Raw genomic sequence first — 16,810 nt, forward strand, 5'->3', positions numbered from 1 at the left:
TTTTGCAGGGTCTATATTTATGTAAAGAGATATTTTAAAAGAAAAATAATAATAAAAACCACATAGTCATCATCTTAAAAAACAAAAAACAAAAAAACTTACTTCTGATTATGATAAATCTTAAATAGAAATCAATTTAGAAGAACTACGTGTAGATCATCCTAATTTAAGAACTAAGATTTATAAATATAATGATAATATTTAAGATCAAGTTCGTAAAGCATATTTACAATAATGTCCTTATCTGCTCATAATCATATTTTTCAATTCAAGAAATTTGGACCAATTTCAAAACATGAAAACTCGTAGAAGACAGTTGTAAAATGTATTGAATTAATTTATTTATGGAGCTATAAATATTTTATTTTTTTACATTTTTCTTGCAATTTTTTTAATTAAATACTGTTCCTATACAAAATTCTTGGCTCTGCCACTAAGTAGGCTTCTTCTTTCGATTTACATAATGTGATTTGAGACACGAGCAGAGTTTACATATTTTAGTAAGATGACATCTTTTTCTTGATATCGTGGGAAATGATTCTACACTACGATAATATGAATACTACTTCCATTTAAGTGATTGTCATGTCAACATCAAATTAAAAATAAGGTGGAATCTATTACTATTAAAAGAATAATTACGATACTACTAGATACTTTTGTGCAATTTTTTTTACACACAATTGTCCAATTGTTCAATTTCATCATAGGACACCTATTTTACACGTGTCATCAAAGTTTGTTAAATGCTCAACCCAAACCATTTGTTTTCTTGACTATTTCTCTGTAGTTTCTTCCTCTTCCAAAATTCCTCATTTGAGAATTCTTTGAATACACAAGAAAAAAAAAAAAAAAAAATCAAAACTTCTGAATTCCAGAGAATTCATCCATGGTCAACATCTTCCACATCTACGACCGGGTTGTTCGCTGGGTAATGAAAGCGGCCGGAGTCAGACCGGTACAGGTCCAGATCAAACCGGGAACCACCATGAATTTCTGGGTTCCGGCCGGAAACCCAAACAAAATCCACCAAAATCATCCTCCTCTGCTTCTCCTCCACGGATTCGCCGCCAATGCCATTATGACGTGGCAATTTCAAGTCCTGAATTTGGCCAAAAAATACGCCGTTTATGTACCGGACTTCATCTTTTTCGGCGAGTCTGTGACGGATCGGCCGGACAGGTCGCCGGAGTTTCAGGCGGAGTGTGTGGCGGAGGGGCTGAGGAAGCTGGGCGTGGAGAGGGGGTGCGTTTTGGTGGGGTTTAGCTATGGGGCGATGGTGGGGTTTAGGATGGCGGAGATGTATCCGGAATTGGTGGAGGCTATGGTGGTTACGGCGGCGCCGACGGTGTTGATGGAGTCGATCAGCCGTGAGTCTCTGGAAAAAATTGGGTTTAAGAGTTGGTCGGAATATTTGATTCCGGAGTCGGCGGAGGGTGTGAAATCGCTTCTTGAAATCGCTTCCTTTAAATTTCCGCGGGTTCCACGTTGGATTTTCAAACATTATTTGGAGGTATGTATAATAATCATTTATGCCCATTTGTTTCGTCGGTTTTGAAAATGAAGCTAATAGATTTTTTTTATCTCGAATTTTTAATATTTTTTATCTACTTTTTATCAATATTATAAAATTAAACTAAATTTTAAAAAAAAAAAAAAAAAAAAAAAAAAAAAAAACCGATTCGGCAATCAATTCTCTTTTTTTTTTTTAAAAATAAAATTTTAAAAACTATTTTTTAATTTTCAAATTTTAGTTTGGTTTTCTAAACCATTAATAAAATGTAAATAACAAATAAATAAATTTAGAAGTGAAAATGGTGCCTATGTTTTTAATTTTTTTAAAAAAATAAAAAACTAAATGGTTACCCATCGAGTCATAGTTTTTAAAAATTTATTTAATTTTTGAAATCTGACTAAGAATACTATACTTGTATTTAAGTAAGATACAAATTATGGTAAGAAACTGACAAAAAAAATAAATAATTTTTTAAAAATAAAAAATAAAAGATAAAATGGTTATGAGACGGAGTCTTAACAATTTAGGCTCTATTTGGTAACCATTTTATTTTTTATTTTTATTTTTAAAATTAAGCCTATGTACACTATTTCCACATCCAAATTTATTTTTTTGTTATCACTTTTAATCAATAGTTTAAAAAATTAGGGGGCTTTCGCCTTACACGCGGACGCTACGAATACGATGAGAATTAGAAAAGATAACTTTCAAAAAGTTGATTTTGTTTTTTAAATTTAGCCATTGTACTTAATAAATTTGTAATTTATTGTAAAAAATCTAGATAAAATAGATTTAATTTTTAAAAACAAAACCAAAACATTAAATGATTACCGAACGAGCTTATTTTTTGTTTCGGTTTTAAAAAGTTAGGCTTGGTTTTTTTTCTTTTTTTTCTCTAACTCAACGGTATTTTTTAGTGGCCGAAGAAGTTAGGTTTGTTTTCTTTTTATTTTAATGATTTTAATCCTTATGGGGAATTTTCCCTTTTTTTTTTTTCAAAAACTTTATTTTAAAAAAATTATTAAGAATTAGATGCAACAACTATTTCAATAATAAATAAACGTAAATTTAAAATGCATTTAAACATAACCGTTACAATCTTTAGAATATTTAGTAATTTGTTTATAAATATTATTAATGCTCTTAAAAAGATTGACAAAAATAAAAATGAAATGGGTTTGTAAAGAGAAATTATATATATTGAAAACAATTTTTTTTTTCTAATGTGATTTTTTTAGCAGTTACCATTTTTAAAGTTTCGATTAGCATTGTATACATTTGAAAAAAAAAATGACAATTATAAAACTTTTTAAAAAAAGGTCAAATGAATATAATTTTATTTAATGAATAAGTAAAGCAAAAATTAAATCCAACATTTGTAAACATATTGCCAAGATTTGTAAACATGTTTTATTTCTGGTATGAAAATTACTAAGATTAAAATTGAACAAATAATTACTAAAATGGTATTTTAAAATATTTTTAATAGAAATTTACTATATTTAAAAAAAATTTAATAAGCTTCTAAATTTTCAATTTTATCTAATAAATTCACAAACTTTTAAAAGTTTACGAATAACTTAGACATAAATTTGAGTTTTATGTGTCTAATAAGACCTAGACTCGTAATTTTCTATACAATAAATTGGTAACTTTTAAAAAGATGTTAATATATTAGACACTAAATTTAAAGTTCAAAATCCTATTAGGTACAAAATTAAAAGTTTATAGACTTATTAGAAACTTTCAGAAGTTAATTAAAGCAAACTTGAAAGTTGAAGAACTAAAATAGTAAATTGACCAAAAAGAAAAAAAAATTAAACACAATGTATGTCAAAATTTTGGATTCTATAACATTTCTTTTTAATTAAGTACAACAAATGGGGTAGGGGAATTCAAACTTCTAACTTTAAGAAGATAGTACATATTTATTATTATTGAATTATGTTTGCTTTGGTAAATTCACGACTTTTTAGTACTTCTACTATAATACTTTATCAAAAGAAAAAAAAAAATCTAATCTAAGACGATTGTACTTTTGATTAGTCCATTAAGATACGGTAGATTGACTTTATAATTGCTTAACAAGTATTTCAAATGAAAAATAAAGTTTTTTAAACATTAAGAAAGTCAATTCAAATTTCCCTACTATATTATTTAAAAGTTGTTTGATTAATTAATTTTGAATCGGTTAATAAATTTGGCCGTGTATGTGTTATAGGTGATAGTAATTAAGGTCTTGTTTGATAACCATTATTTTTTGTTTTTAGTTTTTGAAAAGTAAGCTTAAAAACACTCATTTCATCTCTAACTTTTTTGCTTTTGTTATCTATTTTCCATCTATATTTTAAAAAACGAAGTCAGGTTTTGAAGACTAAAAACAATAATTCTTAAAACTTTTTAGAATTTGACTAAGAATTCAACTCTTTTACTAAAAAAAGATTAGTAAAAGATGAAAATCATAGAAAGAAATTGAGAAGAAACAAGTTTAACTTTCAAAAACCAAATAGTTATCATACGAGTTCTAACCTAGGTTCCGTTTAGTAATGAATTCATTTTCAACTTTTTGTTTTTGAAATATATGCTTATATACTCATTTCACAATTATGATATGTTTTTCACCTTTATCAAAGTAACCCTTGAATAATTCTTAGCTAAATTCTAAAACTCAAAACATTGCTTGATTGTTTAAAATATAGGTAGAAAGTTAACGAGAAAAACTAGTGTTTATAAGCTTTTTACTAAACATAAAATCAAACGTTAGATTCATGACTTTTTTTATACTATAAAGATTAAATGACACGAACGTAATCCTGACTCCAAATTAACTAAAAGGTGGAGACCCATGAGGTTGCCATCCCTAGTTATTAGAGCCAGCCTCAGCACATAGATTTAAAACTTTTTTTACTATGATGGAAAAATTAATTTAATATTCATCTAAAAAAATAATTTAATAATTTTTATACTTTAAAAGAAATGATGGGTGTGATTGCAGGCCATGGTTATGCACAAAAAAGAAAGAGCAGAACTCCTTCGAGAATTGGTTGCTGCAGATGATGTTATCATCTCTCAATATCCACAGGTTTTATAAAGTTTTTATTATAGAAAATAGAAGGAAAATTATTTTTTTTTTATAACCTCATCGAAATTCTAAAAAATTTCCTTCCTTTTATTACACTAATTAAGTTTCCAAATTTTACCATTAAAGTTTTTATTATAGAAAATAGAAGGATTTTTTTTTTTTTTTTTTTTAATAACCTCATCGAAATTCTAAAAAAATTCCTTTTATTACACTAATTAAGTTTCCAAATTTTACCATTTAAATTTTTATTTAATTACAAATTTAATCGAAACCTGCTTGTTTGGATCGTAGATATTTGTTCCGTGGTACGAGTATTAAATATCTAAAATTTAAATGTCTAGATTTTAAATATCAGAGATAACTAATGTTTGTGTTTGAATATGATAATTAACTTCTTAAAGTTAAATATTTTGTTTTTATTTATTTGGGTTGTTTTCAAATATAAAAAATAAACCAAAATATTTACAAATATAGCAAATGACATCATCTATTATTGATAAATACTGATAGATTATGATATTTTACTATATTGAAAAATATTTTCAACAGTTTGACATTTAAAACAATTTTCCTATTTATTTCCTATAAAGAAACTAAAACTAAATAATTACTTAATTAAATATAAAAAAATAATTAATATAGTATATAATATATTGTTATATTAATTATGAAGGAACCCCTGTGAAGAGGACCATAGCGGAAGCAAAGCATCCCAAGTCTCAATCGTTTTTTTAAAAGAAAACAATTTTACAGTACATGCATTTGGGGAAAATTTAAATCATATATTATGCCAAAAAAGTTAAACAAGAAAGGTTTAGAAAAACTTACGAAACGTTCTTCAAACACTATCACGAATGAGTCCTCACTAGTTTCTAGTGAGAATCTAGGAGGTGTGGACTCTAGAGTATTTTGGAATTGAGGGAGAATGAATGAGCAATTTTCTTTTTGTCATTTTTTTTTTCTTTTGTCGGTTTAAGAAAGAAAGACCTCTACCACTTCTTACATGAGTGGTGGAGAGAAAAAGATGAGAAGGGAGTTGTAACTCCCTCTCCTTAATTAATTTAAAATTAAATAATTAATAAATAATTTTAATTCACAATTAAAATTATAACAAATATATATAATAACCGATTTATTATATATTATGCAATCATATGTTATATCATATATAACACATAACATATATTTTAATATTGTATCATATACAATATATAACCTATAGTTTCTTTTCTCTCCCTTATGGTATTTAATATAAATCATATTTACATTAAATTTTAATTATATGAATCTAATTCATATAATTAACATTTAAATCATATTCAAACATTTAATTCCTCTAATAAATTCTTTATATTATAATGTATCAAATATATTATAGTAATTATATCATATACAATTACAAAAACTTAATTATATCATATATAATTAATTCCCTCAATTAATTTAAACAATTCAAATTAATCCAAAATTTGATTCGTATAAAATCCGATGAGCTACCGAAGGGACCTCATGGACCTGTAACTTGAAGCTCCAATAGTTCGTGAATAATTAATTAAACTTTTTAATTAAATTATTCACCATCCTTAATTGTCAGACACTCCACTAAAGACCGACAGCTGCATTCTTTGCACTATAGAGATATTTCTGTGTCCATTGGACATAACCAATCCACAGTATGACGACCTTTCACAAATTGCTCGTAAGTACAACTAGGTCAATTTACCGTTTTTCCCCTATAGTTACATCTGACTTCTTAAGTACCATTGGTTTCTCTAATGAACAATAAATCATAGTTCCACCATGACTAACTCCTCTCAGGCTAGGAGAGGGTGTGGCGCCATTGTGTTAAGCCCGGAACAGCCCTTAGGAGAACAATTTATCTACTTTCCCCAACATTGGGAAATGAGTGAATTCCATCATATGTAGTTGTGTTCCCAGCTTCCCATAGACGAATTCCCAAAATGGTAGGCATGTTGAGTCAACGATTTGGTCACTCTCACCCATACAAATCAAAGGACTGCCTTTATAGGCAGGAGTTCACAACTCATTTAGGATTCAGATCGTGTTACCTATGGTCATCCTGATGAAAATGGAAGTTTCTATTAAGAATGATGTTATATAATGAGACTACTTATTTCGTGGTCTGGTCTTATACAAACTCATTTTATATAGAATATCTCGCTCACATGTCTCCACATAAATGATTAGAATCATATCACTTGTAGCACTTTACAATAATTGTAACATCTACAAAGCGGGTCATATTCGTAGTGTCACTAGGATAAGGTATCCAGTCTTATCCATCTACTACAGACCATTTAGGTTATCACTTAAAACATCATCCATCTATATGTGTCTACATACATGTTTAAATTACGAGATAACTATGGAACTTAGTTTATTGATTTATGATTAATACAACAAAAGTTAGAATAAAATATCATATATTTTATTAAATAAACAATGAATTTATACATGACATTTACAAACTATAGGACTTTACAAGATTTGTGGCATCAAACACAACAAATTAATTTTATGTTAAACATTAATTAAAATTAATGAAATTATTTAATTTAGTTACGAAAAATAATTAAATAAATATAAATTAATTCGAATACTAATAATTAACAATAAAATTTTATATTAACGTTAAGGTAACATAAAATATTAAGCGTAAATATATTAGTTGTGATTTATTAAGTCTAAATCATATATTTATATTTAATATTTAATTAAAATTTATAGTAATAATTAATTAATAATTAGATTGTATTTTTACTATTTATTCTTAGACATAAAAATCATACATGTACGGAGAGTATTAGAAAATTCTTGTTAAATGAGTTTTAAATTTTTATAGAAAATAATATTTTAGATTTTAAAAAGTGAAATTCGAATATTAAATGCCTGCCAAAAAATTAATGATAAAATTGGTTAAACAACTACGTCCTGAAGGTCGATTTGGTTTAAGATTTTGTAAATGTCTGAATAAAGAAATTTTGGAAATAAGATATCTAGGAATCAAAGATGACTGGGTTTGGTTGTGCATGGAAAATATTATTAGAATTTTATGAACAAAATTTATGTTTGTATATTTAATTTATGAAATTAAGTATGATAATCTTATATAATTGTAATAGAATAATTAATTAAAAAATAAATATCATTCAATATATTGATAAAAGTTAATTAATTAAAAAAATAAATTTAATGATAAGTATTTGAAAGTTAAGTAATTTATAATTAAAAATTATTATTGATTCTTAATCAATTAAAATTAATCAATAAATGAACGCCATATAATTATAATATAATACTTAATCATTTTTTATAATTAATTAAGTTCAACATTAGTAATTTTAGTTTTAATTAAATAATATAAGAAAATATATTTTAATAAATAATACATTATATAAAAAGTAAAAAATGAGATAAAATTATGGTATGTTAATAAAGAATACTAAAAAAAGTTTTATGAAATTAAATTAAAATTAATTTCAATAAATAATTGTTTGATTATTAAAAAAAAGTAATTATTATCATTGAAAATAAATGTTCATACCACCTAAATTTAATTAGTTCTAGTTTACTAATTAAATATATTTAAGGTCTTCTTAGCTAATTAATGATTTGTTTATGTAAAAATAGTAATTACATTCATTTAATAAATTTTTATGGTAAAAATAAGTTAGGTAAATATTTTGGTAGATTATCATTGATGTATTAAAATAAATATTTATATTAATTTTGTTAAATTAATACTAATTAATTAAATAATTAACTATATTCTAAATGAAATTATATAAAAAAATAAATAATAGATGGATAAGGGAAAAGAGAAAGCCCACAATTTGGAATGGAATAAAAATCTCTTGTATGTGGGAAATGAAGATGTCTCATAATAACTTATTTCAAGTAAAGTCTTGAAACATGTGAAACAAACATGGGTTTTCTATATATGTATCAATTCTCATATAGAAAATCCTCCAACCAAATGACCCCTAAATGTTTAAAATAGAGTCTAATAATCAAAACGAGCATAATTCAATTGACACATAGTTTGAATCATTCGTCTCAATTATACTAAAAAAAAATTGGTCGAATAAAATTTTAAACTTTAAAAAATGGCTGATATGTCTTCTTACATATTTAGATTTGTGTCAAATTGATGTAATCTTTATTTTGAGTCAATTAAGTATAAAATTTGTTCTGTAAGGGATTTTTTTTTATTATTATTATAATTTAGCTCTCCTTGATTTTAAACTAGATTCGATGTAACTTTTAGAATGAAATTATTATCTTCTTCATAATTCACTCCTTTTTTATTTTCACAATTTATATTACAGAAGCTGCATGTTATATGGGGGAGAAACGACAATTTGTTTGATGTGCAAATTGCTTACAATATGATAGAGTAAGTTCTTTCTTTCTCAATTCTTATTTCAGTTGTTTTTTTCTTTATTAAGTTCACCATTTTTTTAAAAATTATTTTGATCATTGAAGAAATATAATTGATTAATGGCAATTTTATCGGTTCTTCTTCGGGTGTGTTTGGTTTAACTTTTTAAGTGTTTAATTTTAAAAATAAATTATTTTGAAAAAAATGAAGTGTTTGACAACTGCTCAAAATAACTCTTGAAGTGTATTTTAACTAAGTTTTATCGAAAGTGTTTAAATAGAAATGAATATTTTATTTTTTTAATATTCATTTCTATTTAAACTCTTTCCATTAGTCAATCCAAACATATTCTTCTTTTAACATATTCAAGACAACCAAATCCATAGTGCAAAACAAATCCAACCAAACCACCTTGAGTTTACCTTTTAATTGATTAGGTTTGGTTCTTTTTTCTTTAACAAAAGTTCAATTCATAAAGCTGAATTAAAACATATTTAAATAAAGAGATGTTTTCAAATATAGAAAAATTAACAAAAATATTTATAAATTATAGCAAAATATCAGTCTATTTGTGATAGACTCAAATAAACACAGATAGTAGTCTATTGCGGTTTATCACAAATAGACTCTGATAATTTACTATTAGTTGTAAATATTTTTAGCAATTTTGTCATTTAAAATAATTTTCCTTAAATAAATTATATTTGATTACTTGTCATCTTCCAAAACTAGATTTAAATTATTTTTAGACCTAAAACATTAAATGGTTTTTAATTAATCTTTTGAATGAACTTACTTAAATCTATTTTCCATAGGATAAATTATAATCAATATTTTCAAATTTTAGTTAGTTACATATATAGCACAAAATATGAGCTAAAATGTAGCGTAATGAGACTTGACGTGAATTTAGAAAGTAAGATTATATAACATTTTGCTTGCATATACAAATATTTTATTATAAGCAAGACTAGGGAGCGAGAGCAAGAAAAATAAGCGAGGGTAAGAAGTTAAATCCAGAAAATTGAGTGCGTCGAAAGCTAGGGCGGGAAAAACAAGCGAGAGCAAGGAACTAGAGTGAGAGAAAAGGTAAGGTTAGAAAACTTGATTTTGAGAAACCGGGTTAAATCTCATTTTGATGTGATTTTCAAGGACATTCATACAAATTTCTCATAAATTATTTTTTTATTAAACATGATAAACTTCTTGCTATATTATAAATAAAAAAAAAACAATTTAATAACATGGTATTTATGTAAATACCTCAATCAAATAATTTGTTATCTTTGACTTTGATCTTCTTAGAATCTAATCTTTCAATTTTGGTTGCTCAAACAAACTTATTCAACAAGAAATTTGGTAGAAATCCAATTATATCCAACCCAAGTTTGAATATTCCTATCAATCTCATTGTTGAAAAGTAATAAATGTGATATTTTCATTAATTATTATTTGGATATATTGAACTTGAAATTATAATTTGGTGCATAAATTACAAAGGGAATTTGGAGGAAAAGCAAGATTGGATTGCATAGAAAAAGCTGGTCATATTGTACCATTGGAGCGCCCATTCATCTATAACAAATGCCTTCAAAACTTTCTTCATTCCTTGTTGGAAGGCAAACCCTAAATATGATCAAATATAAACATTCACTTATTTGTACTTCATTTATGTTCTATGCTACTTTTCTAGTCTAAATTATGTTTCCTTAAATAAATATTTTGTCTATGAACTGAATTTAGTAATGTAAATATTTCGGTTCGTTTTAAGATAATTGTATTTCTTCATTTAGGTTGTTTCATTTGTTGCCAAGTATAACAATAATGTTGATCGAATATAGTTCTTATGATTAAGGTTTATAATCATAAAAAAGTTTGAGGTTCAATTTTCAAACTTTCACCCATTTTTTTCAACTAAAAAAAGAAAATGGTAAAATACATTTTCCGTCCCAGAGTTTTGTAAATGTTATGCTTTTATTCCTGAGTTTTAAGTTTGATTTCTATTTGACTCTTAGATTTCAAAATGTTACATTTTTGTTCTTGAACTGAGTTTAGTTTCCATGTGGTTCATAGTGTTTAAGATTTTATGCTCATGTCATTAACTTTTCATTAATGTTTATCTTTAGTTAATTTTTTTATTAATTAATTGAAAACAATTAATTATATTAACAGTTTCATTATTTTTGGTCATTATTAAAATTAATTAAAAAATCCTCAGCATAATAATTTTAAATTAACCAATTGAAAATTAACCGTTTGAAATCTAAAGACCAAATGGATATTATAGTCAAAACTTAAGGGACTAAAAATGAATTTTTCCTCAAAGAAAAAGTACCAAAAGATGGTGAGAGTGCACTAAAAAAATAAAAAAACCGAAGATCCAAACTAATCCAAATGGATCCAATAATTTCTTTTGGTTTTTTAATATAAAATTAGACATATTGGTTTGTATTGGGAGAAAACAATGAAAAATCAATCAAAATCGAACCGAACTAATGATATATATATACCCTTGAAAATAAACTCTTTATTAGGAATTTTCTAATATTTTAATTATTATGGTGCATGTATATTTGATGTTTAGATAAAAGATCAATTATTATCGAACATGTATGTTCTTTTATTTAGAAAAGTGGCAAGAAGAAAAATTAAAATGTTAAATTTCAATTTATATAGTAAAAAAAAGAATAGACCCAACTTTAATTTAAAATTAGCAAAAAAGACCGATTCAAAACAAAGTGGAAATAAAAATTAAAAAAAAATGGAAGAAAAAGAGAAAATGCCAAAAATCGAGAACCAAACCGATAATAAACCAATCTAAATAAAACCAATCCATTGGTGTTGTTTTTTATTAGACATTGGTTTGATCCATTATTTATATAATAGATTGGTTAAATTTGGTTCTTGATCAATCCTAAAATCGACAAAATCGAACAGATTATCACCCTAATGCATAAGATTAATTTTTCAAACTGATTGAGAGATAACAACTACTTTTATGTATTATCTTGTGTTGATACAAAGACCCACTCCGTGGTTAAGTAGGTTATGAGATAAAGAATACAATAGAAGAGAAATAAAGAGAGAGATTGCAAATACATAACCTAAGGTTTTAAAAGCTAAACTAATAATAGGAATGAAACAGGGAAAATATAAAATAACATAGAAAAGACTCATAAGATTTATGTCTTATTAGCCCCCCTCAAACAGGATTTTGGTATAAAAGGGCTGAGTGTATCACATTGATGATGACTTAGTGATAACGATTTTCAAAGACAATCAACAATGTGATGAATCTCTAGATGATAAGCGAGGATCTGATCACAAATGAAATAGGGATCTACTTCGATATGTTTTGTGCGAGCATAGAAGATGGAGATGGTACACAATGATGGCGGTACTAATTTTGTCATGCCATGTAGTCAATATGAATTTGAGAGGAAAACGTACAGTGCTCAGCAAATAGAGATCGAAGACAAATCATTTCGCACGCTACATGGGATAGAGCACGATACTCGGATTTAGTGCTAGAGCGAGCGACAACAACACGTTTCTTCAAAGACCAGGAAACCGACAAATGTCTGAGAAAGAAACAAACACCACCAACTAATTTGCAATCATTAGAATAAGATGCCCAATCAACATTCTAATAGCTTGTGATAGTGAGTTGTGAAGGAGGTTGAATAATAATACCAAGAGAATGAGTGTCCTGGAGGTACTTGGAGGATATGTTGGAGGGCTTGCGGCCAATGATTTATTGTGAGAGCTTGTCTTGAATTGATTCAGTTTGTTGACAATAAAGACAATGACTCGGCGAGCTAGTATGGAGCATACTGAGGAAGTTGCAATAGACGATTAGCCAATAGAGAACTGCCATTAAGGTGCAATTATTTGCTAGAAACCACATGCGAGGCAGTGGCATGGCATGGTTGAGATGCTGCAAATGAAGGTGAGTGGGAAGATCTTAAACATACTTGGAATGTGACAGAATAAGACTCGTGGAGGTGTGATGAACCTGGAGGCCAAGGAAGTGTCATGAGAGGTATGTTTCAGTCATAAAGGGTGAAATTAAGGTGATTCGTTAAACAAAATAGGAATATTTCATAGATAGTCCTGGCAATCACAAGAAATAATAAATAAAGCACCAACAACTAATTGAACAAATAACACACAGATGATACCTTAGGCTCTTCCTAGGGTCAAGGATTTCTTCTCAAGATTGATTAAAAAATCACCCAATAACAACAAGACAATATGCTGCTGAACACAGATTAAACTTCTTGCAATACGAACTCTTGAATCTCAGAGATTTTGTTGTTCGGCACACTACACAATCGTACTTCACCTTTTCACAAAAGCGGTGACCCTAGTAAGACAACATCTTACTCTTAAATAGACACATCAGAAGGAAGGAAAATAATCTTATTTAAATTTTAATAGATCATAAATAAGGAAAACATCCCAAAGAAATAATAGTGCAAAATATTTCAGATAAGAAAAAAATAATCTACAGAATCAGCATCTTGAGAGACATCTCTTGAGACAAATTCTGAGACAATCAACAAGATAGATATAACAACATGAACCAAGCAACCTTAAACAAAAAAATCAATTCCAAATTCCTAATAAAAGAGTTTTATTAAGTTTGAAGACATGATAAGGATGAACAAGATCAACATATCCTTGGGTCAAGCAATGAACACGTCTTCACATAGAGTTCCAATGAAGGAACATGTTATTTTGACATCAAACTGATAACATTTCTAGTTAATTATAAGAGTAAGAACCACAAAGATGGATGGTGGTTTAATGACGGGGGTTGAAAGTTATGCCATCATCCATACTAGGTTGTTGAAGGTATCTGATACAAAAACGCTAGCGATTTAGAATTTTGGGATGGGAACCCCTAATTCTCAATCACTAAAACTCCCCATTCAACTCGATTTCAACACTAGGGATTAGGTTAGACATGGATTGCATTAAGATCAAAGCTCTCAAGACAAAGAACAAGTTCTTTGACCCAAGATAGGATAATCAATCTTAGTTGAATGATTTTGGCATGCAACCCAATATATGAATTGTAAAAATTCAAAAAGCTCTCTTGGCTAATCTTGAAAGAAGCACAAAGGCCAAACTTAGTACGTCGTAAATTGCTAAAATAACCTAAAGGCAAGACTTTAATAGCCTTCCAAAGAAAACCCTAATGCCACATCATAGTTCATAATAAAATGACAACAACACCCTACTTAAAATATCATAGAAAGAATAAAATTGTAAAATATAAAAATTACATCCAAGTTATAAAATAGAATATAAATAATAATTTGATGCCTTGGACGATTCATATCATCCTTTCCTTTTTTCAAAGGATTCGTCCTTGAATCCAAATTGAAGCCTTGTAAAGCAGTTTTAAATTCATGAGAAGGAAATGATGTAACTTTTTTTGGACTTCTCTTGGATGATCTCCTTTGTAAAACAACGTTGTAGTCACGAGAAGTCAAAGATTGACATTGTCTTACATTTTTTCTAGTTTGGAAAGAACATCGACCTTTCAATAATCCTCATTCAATTTGTGACCATTAAGAGAGCTAGAGTCAATCTTTGAACTTTGCTTTGAAGTCAATGCTTTAACATCCTACAAAAATTCAGAACAAAAACTAGACAAACATGGTTGAAGCTCACCCATTCGAAAATAATCTCTTTAGCTAAAAAGATCTTGAATGTTTTGGTTTGAAAACAAGAAAGATCTAACCTCACAACTTTTCGAACTCATATTCTTGGCTTTTCTTTCATTTTTATCTATAGACTGACATTACTCATATGTTTTTGTCCCGATCTCATACCCTTTGCTTTCTAACTCACATACATCACATTATAATTATCTTGGAAGCAATGAAACTGTGGACAATGTATTTTTGCCAAGATATATTGTACCAAAAAGTATGGGATATAAATACAGTATCAAGAGACTAAAAATAGATTCTAGAAAGACTCAACCAACCTAAAGACTCTCTAACTACATAGACTAAGTATGTGTATACATTAACAGATACAGAGCAGGACCAATTGCTACTTTGAGATCTAATAGACTAGCAATATTAACACGAAGTATCCTAGTTTTAAGGTCACTACCATTTACTTTCGCTATCCCACCACTACACACACGTGCTTTTTTTTTAGGAAAAAGTGGTTCAATAGTGTAGTAAGATTACAATCATGTGATTCCTTACTATTTGATGACCTACTAGGCAAAACTCCATTTTTATGCATAGGTACAACATTGACAAGTTTCTTTTCACTACTTTTTATCTTATCAAATTGCTCATATATGGTAGATGAATTAATTTTTTCCACTAATTTATTGGCATTGGAATTGGGCTTAGATTTAGTGTACCATGAAGATCTTCTTTGGAATTGCCTTTTTATCTTGATGGCAATGCGTACATTTCTTCCAAATCCTCACAAGGTCGAGTCTCTTCTCAAATCAGCAAGCATATCGATAATCTTCTCATTAAGTTTGTTGTAGAATCGATCCATGATAGCTTCTCCATTCTCACACATATTAATCTTCAGTAACAAAAGCTTCTTTTCACAGTATTTTTCTATACTTTTGGTTCCTTGTCTCAAAGTTTCCAATCCGTGAAAAGACTTAGGAACAAAATGTTTCCTCATAAGAAGTTTAATTTCTTTTCATGAGGACATTTCTTGATTTTTATTCTTCCTTTTCTATAACATATTATTCCACCATGTTAGTGCATAATCTTCAAGTATAGGAACAATAGGTTTTATCTTTCCTTTTTCACTATAGTAATGTGATCAAATGTGTAACCAATTTCCTCCTCCCAAAGAAGATTTTCCTTTGGATTTGAAAAACTACCCAAGAATAATAGTGGCATGTTTTGGTCAACATTCATTTTTTGGAGCTCTTCTTTGTATCTACATGGCTACAAAAAAGAAAAAAGGTAGCATAAAGAAGAATTGTACCTTACAATCACTTCCTTACGTATTTCACTCAAAGATGTAACACTCCTTCACAAATATGAAAACTCTCTTAGAAAAGTATCTAAGAGTTTGCTATGTCAAGTGCTCACTACAACAGATCTGTCTTTCTATAACATTTTATTATAGCATTTCTATAATAATGCTATGAATGAAATCCAAAAGAGTTTGCTATGTCAAGTGCCCACTTTCCTCCCTCTCTCTCTTCTCATTTTTCTTTTTCCTCTCTTCTCCAGATTTTCCCCATCATTTTTCTTCTCTAATTTTTCTTTCCCCTCATTTCTCCTCACTTTTATTTTCTTTCTTTCTCCAGCTTCACCCCGTCACTTTTCCCTCTCATTTTCTCTGCATTCTTTTTCAATTCTTCCCCCATAGACGTGCATACAACCTCTAAACAACAATGTGGGTAGCTTCTCCATTAGCGACAGTAGAGATGATACTCAGCGAAAAAATGTAAGCACCAATCTTTTATACACATAGCCACAGGTTGACGAGTTCTTGAACAACAACAGTGTCAGGTCCCTCTTATTCTTTGACCTCTTTCTTCCCATTCATCCCACCATCCTCATTCTCTCATGAACTGTCATTGGGATTTTAGGGTTCATGACCTACACAGTTCCTTCCTAATCATCGTAAACTCCAAATTTCCCTGCTATGTTTTGATATTCAGATCCAACTGATTTCACTTTCTTTTGCGCTATTGATAGATTCTTCAAAATGACATCGATTAGCTCAATCCTTCAGCTGCACCTAAGAAGAGAAGGCACAAGCTTAAGCATCTCATACAGTTGCCCAACTCATTCTTCATGGT

At 28.1% G+C, this 16,810-nt stretch overlaps 1 protein-coding gene across 2 annotated transcripts; it reads left to right on the forward strand.

The window, feature by feature from the left end:
* The first annotated feature begins 718 nt into the window (after nucleotides 1-718).
* LOC120089220 (uncharacterized) lies at nucleotides 719-10,799 on the forward strand. 2 transcript variants are annotated; one of them, XM_039046630.2, is made up of 4 exons: nucleotides 719-1,513; nucleotides 4,512-4,598; nucleotides 8,948-9,015; nucleotides 10,501-10,799. In XM_039046630.2, exons 1-4 carry the CDS (start codon nucleotides 890-892, stop codon nucleotides 10,628-10,630), a joined length of 909 nt encoding a protein of 302 aa, XP_038902558.1. In that variant the 5' UTR covers nucleotides 719-889; the 3' UTR covers nucleotides 10,631-10,799. The 2 variants fall into 2 exon arrangements, with proteins under 2 accessions (XP_038902558.1, XP_090161877.1); XM_090305751.1 differs by lacking the exon at nucleotides 4,512-4,598 and having other exon boundaries at nucleotides 751-1,513.
* Nucleotides 10,800-16,810: the final 6,011 nt, after the last annotated feature.

This window comes from Benincasa hispida, chromosome 10 (assembly GCF_027475165.1).
Source record: "Benincasa hispida cultivar pf3 chromosome 10, pf3_genome.v1.1, whole genome shotgun sequence".
Taxonomy (NCBI): domain Eukaryota; kingdom Viridiplantae; phylum Streptophyta; class Magnoliopsida; order Cucurbitales; family Cucurbitaceae; genus Benincasa; species Benincasa hispida.

Coding starts and splice junctions, on each gene's coding strand:
- LOC120089220 (XM_039046630.2), top strand. CDS start 890: ATGGTCAACATCTTCCACATCTACGACCGGGTTGTTCGCTGGGTAATG. Junction 1,514..4,511: donor TTTTCAAACATTATTTGGAG/GTATGTATAATA, acceptor GTGTGATTGCAG/GCCATGGTTATGCACAAAAA. Junction 4,599..8,947: donor TCATCTCTCAATATCCACAG/GTTTTATAAAGT, acceptor TTTATATTACAG/AAGCTGCATGTTATATGGGG.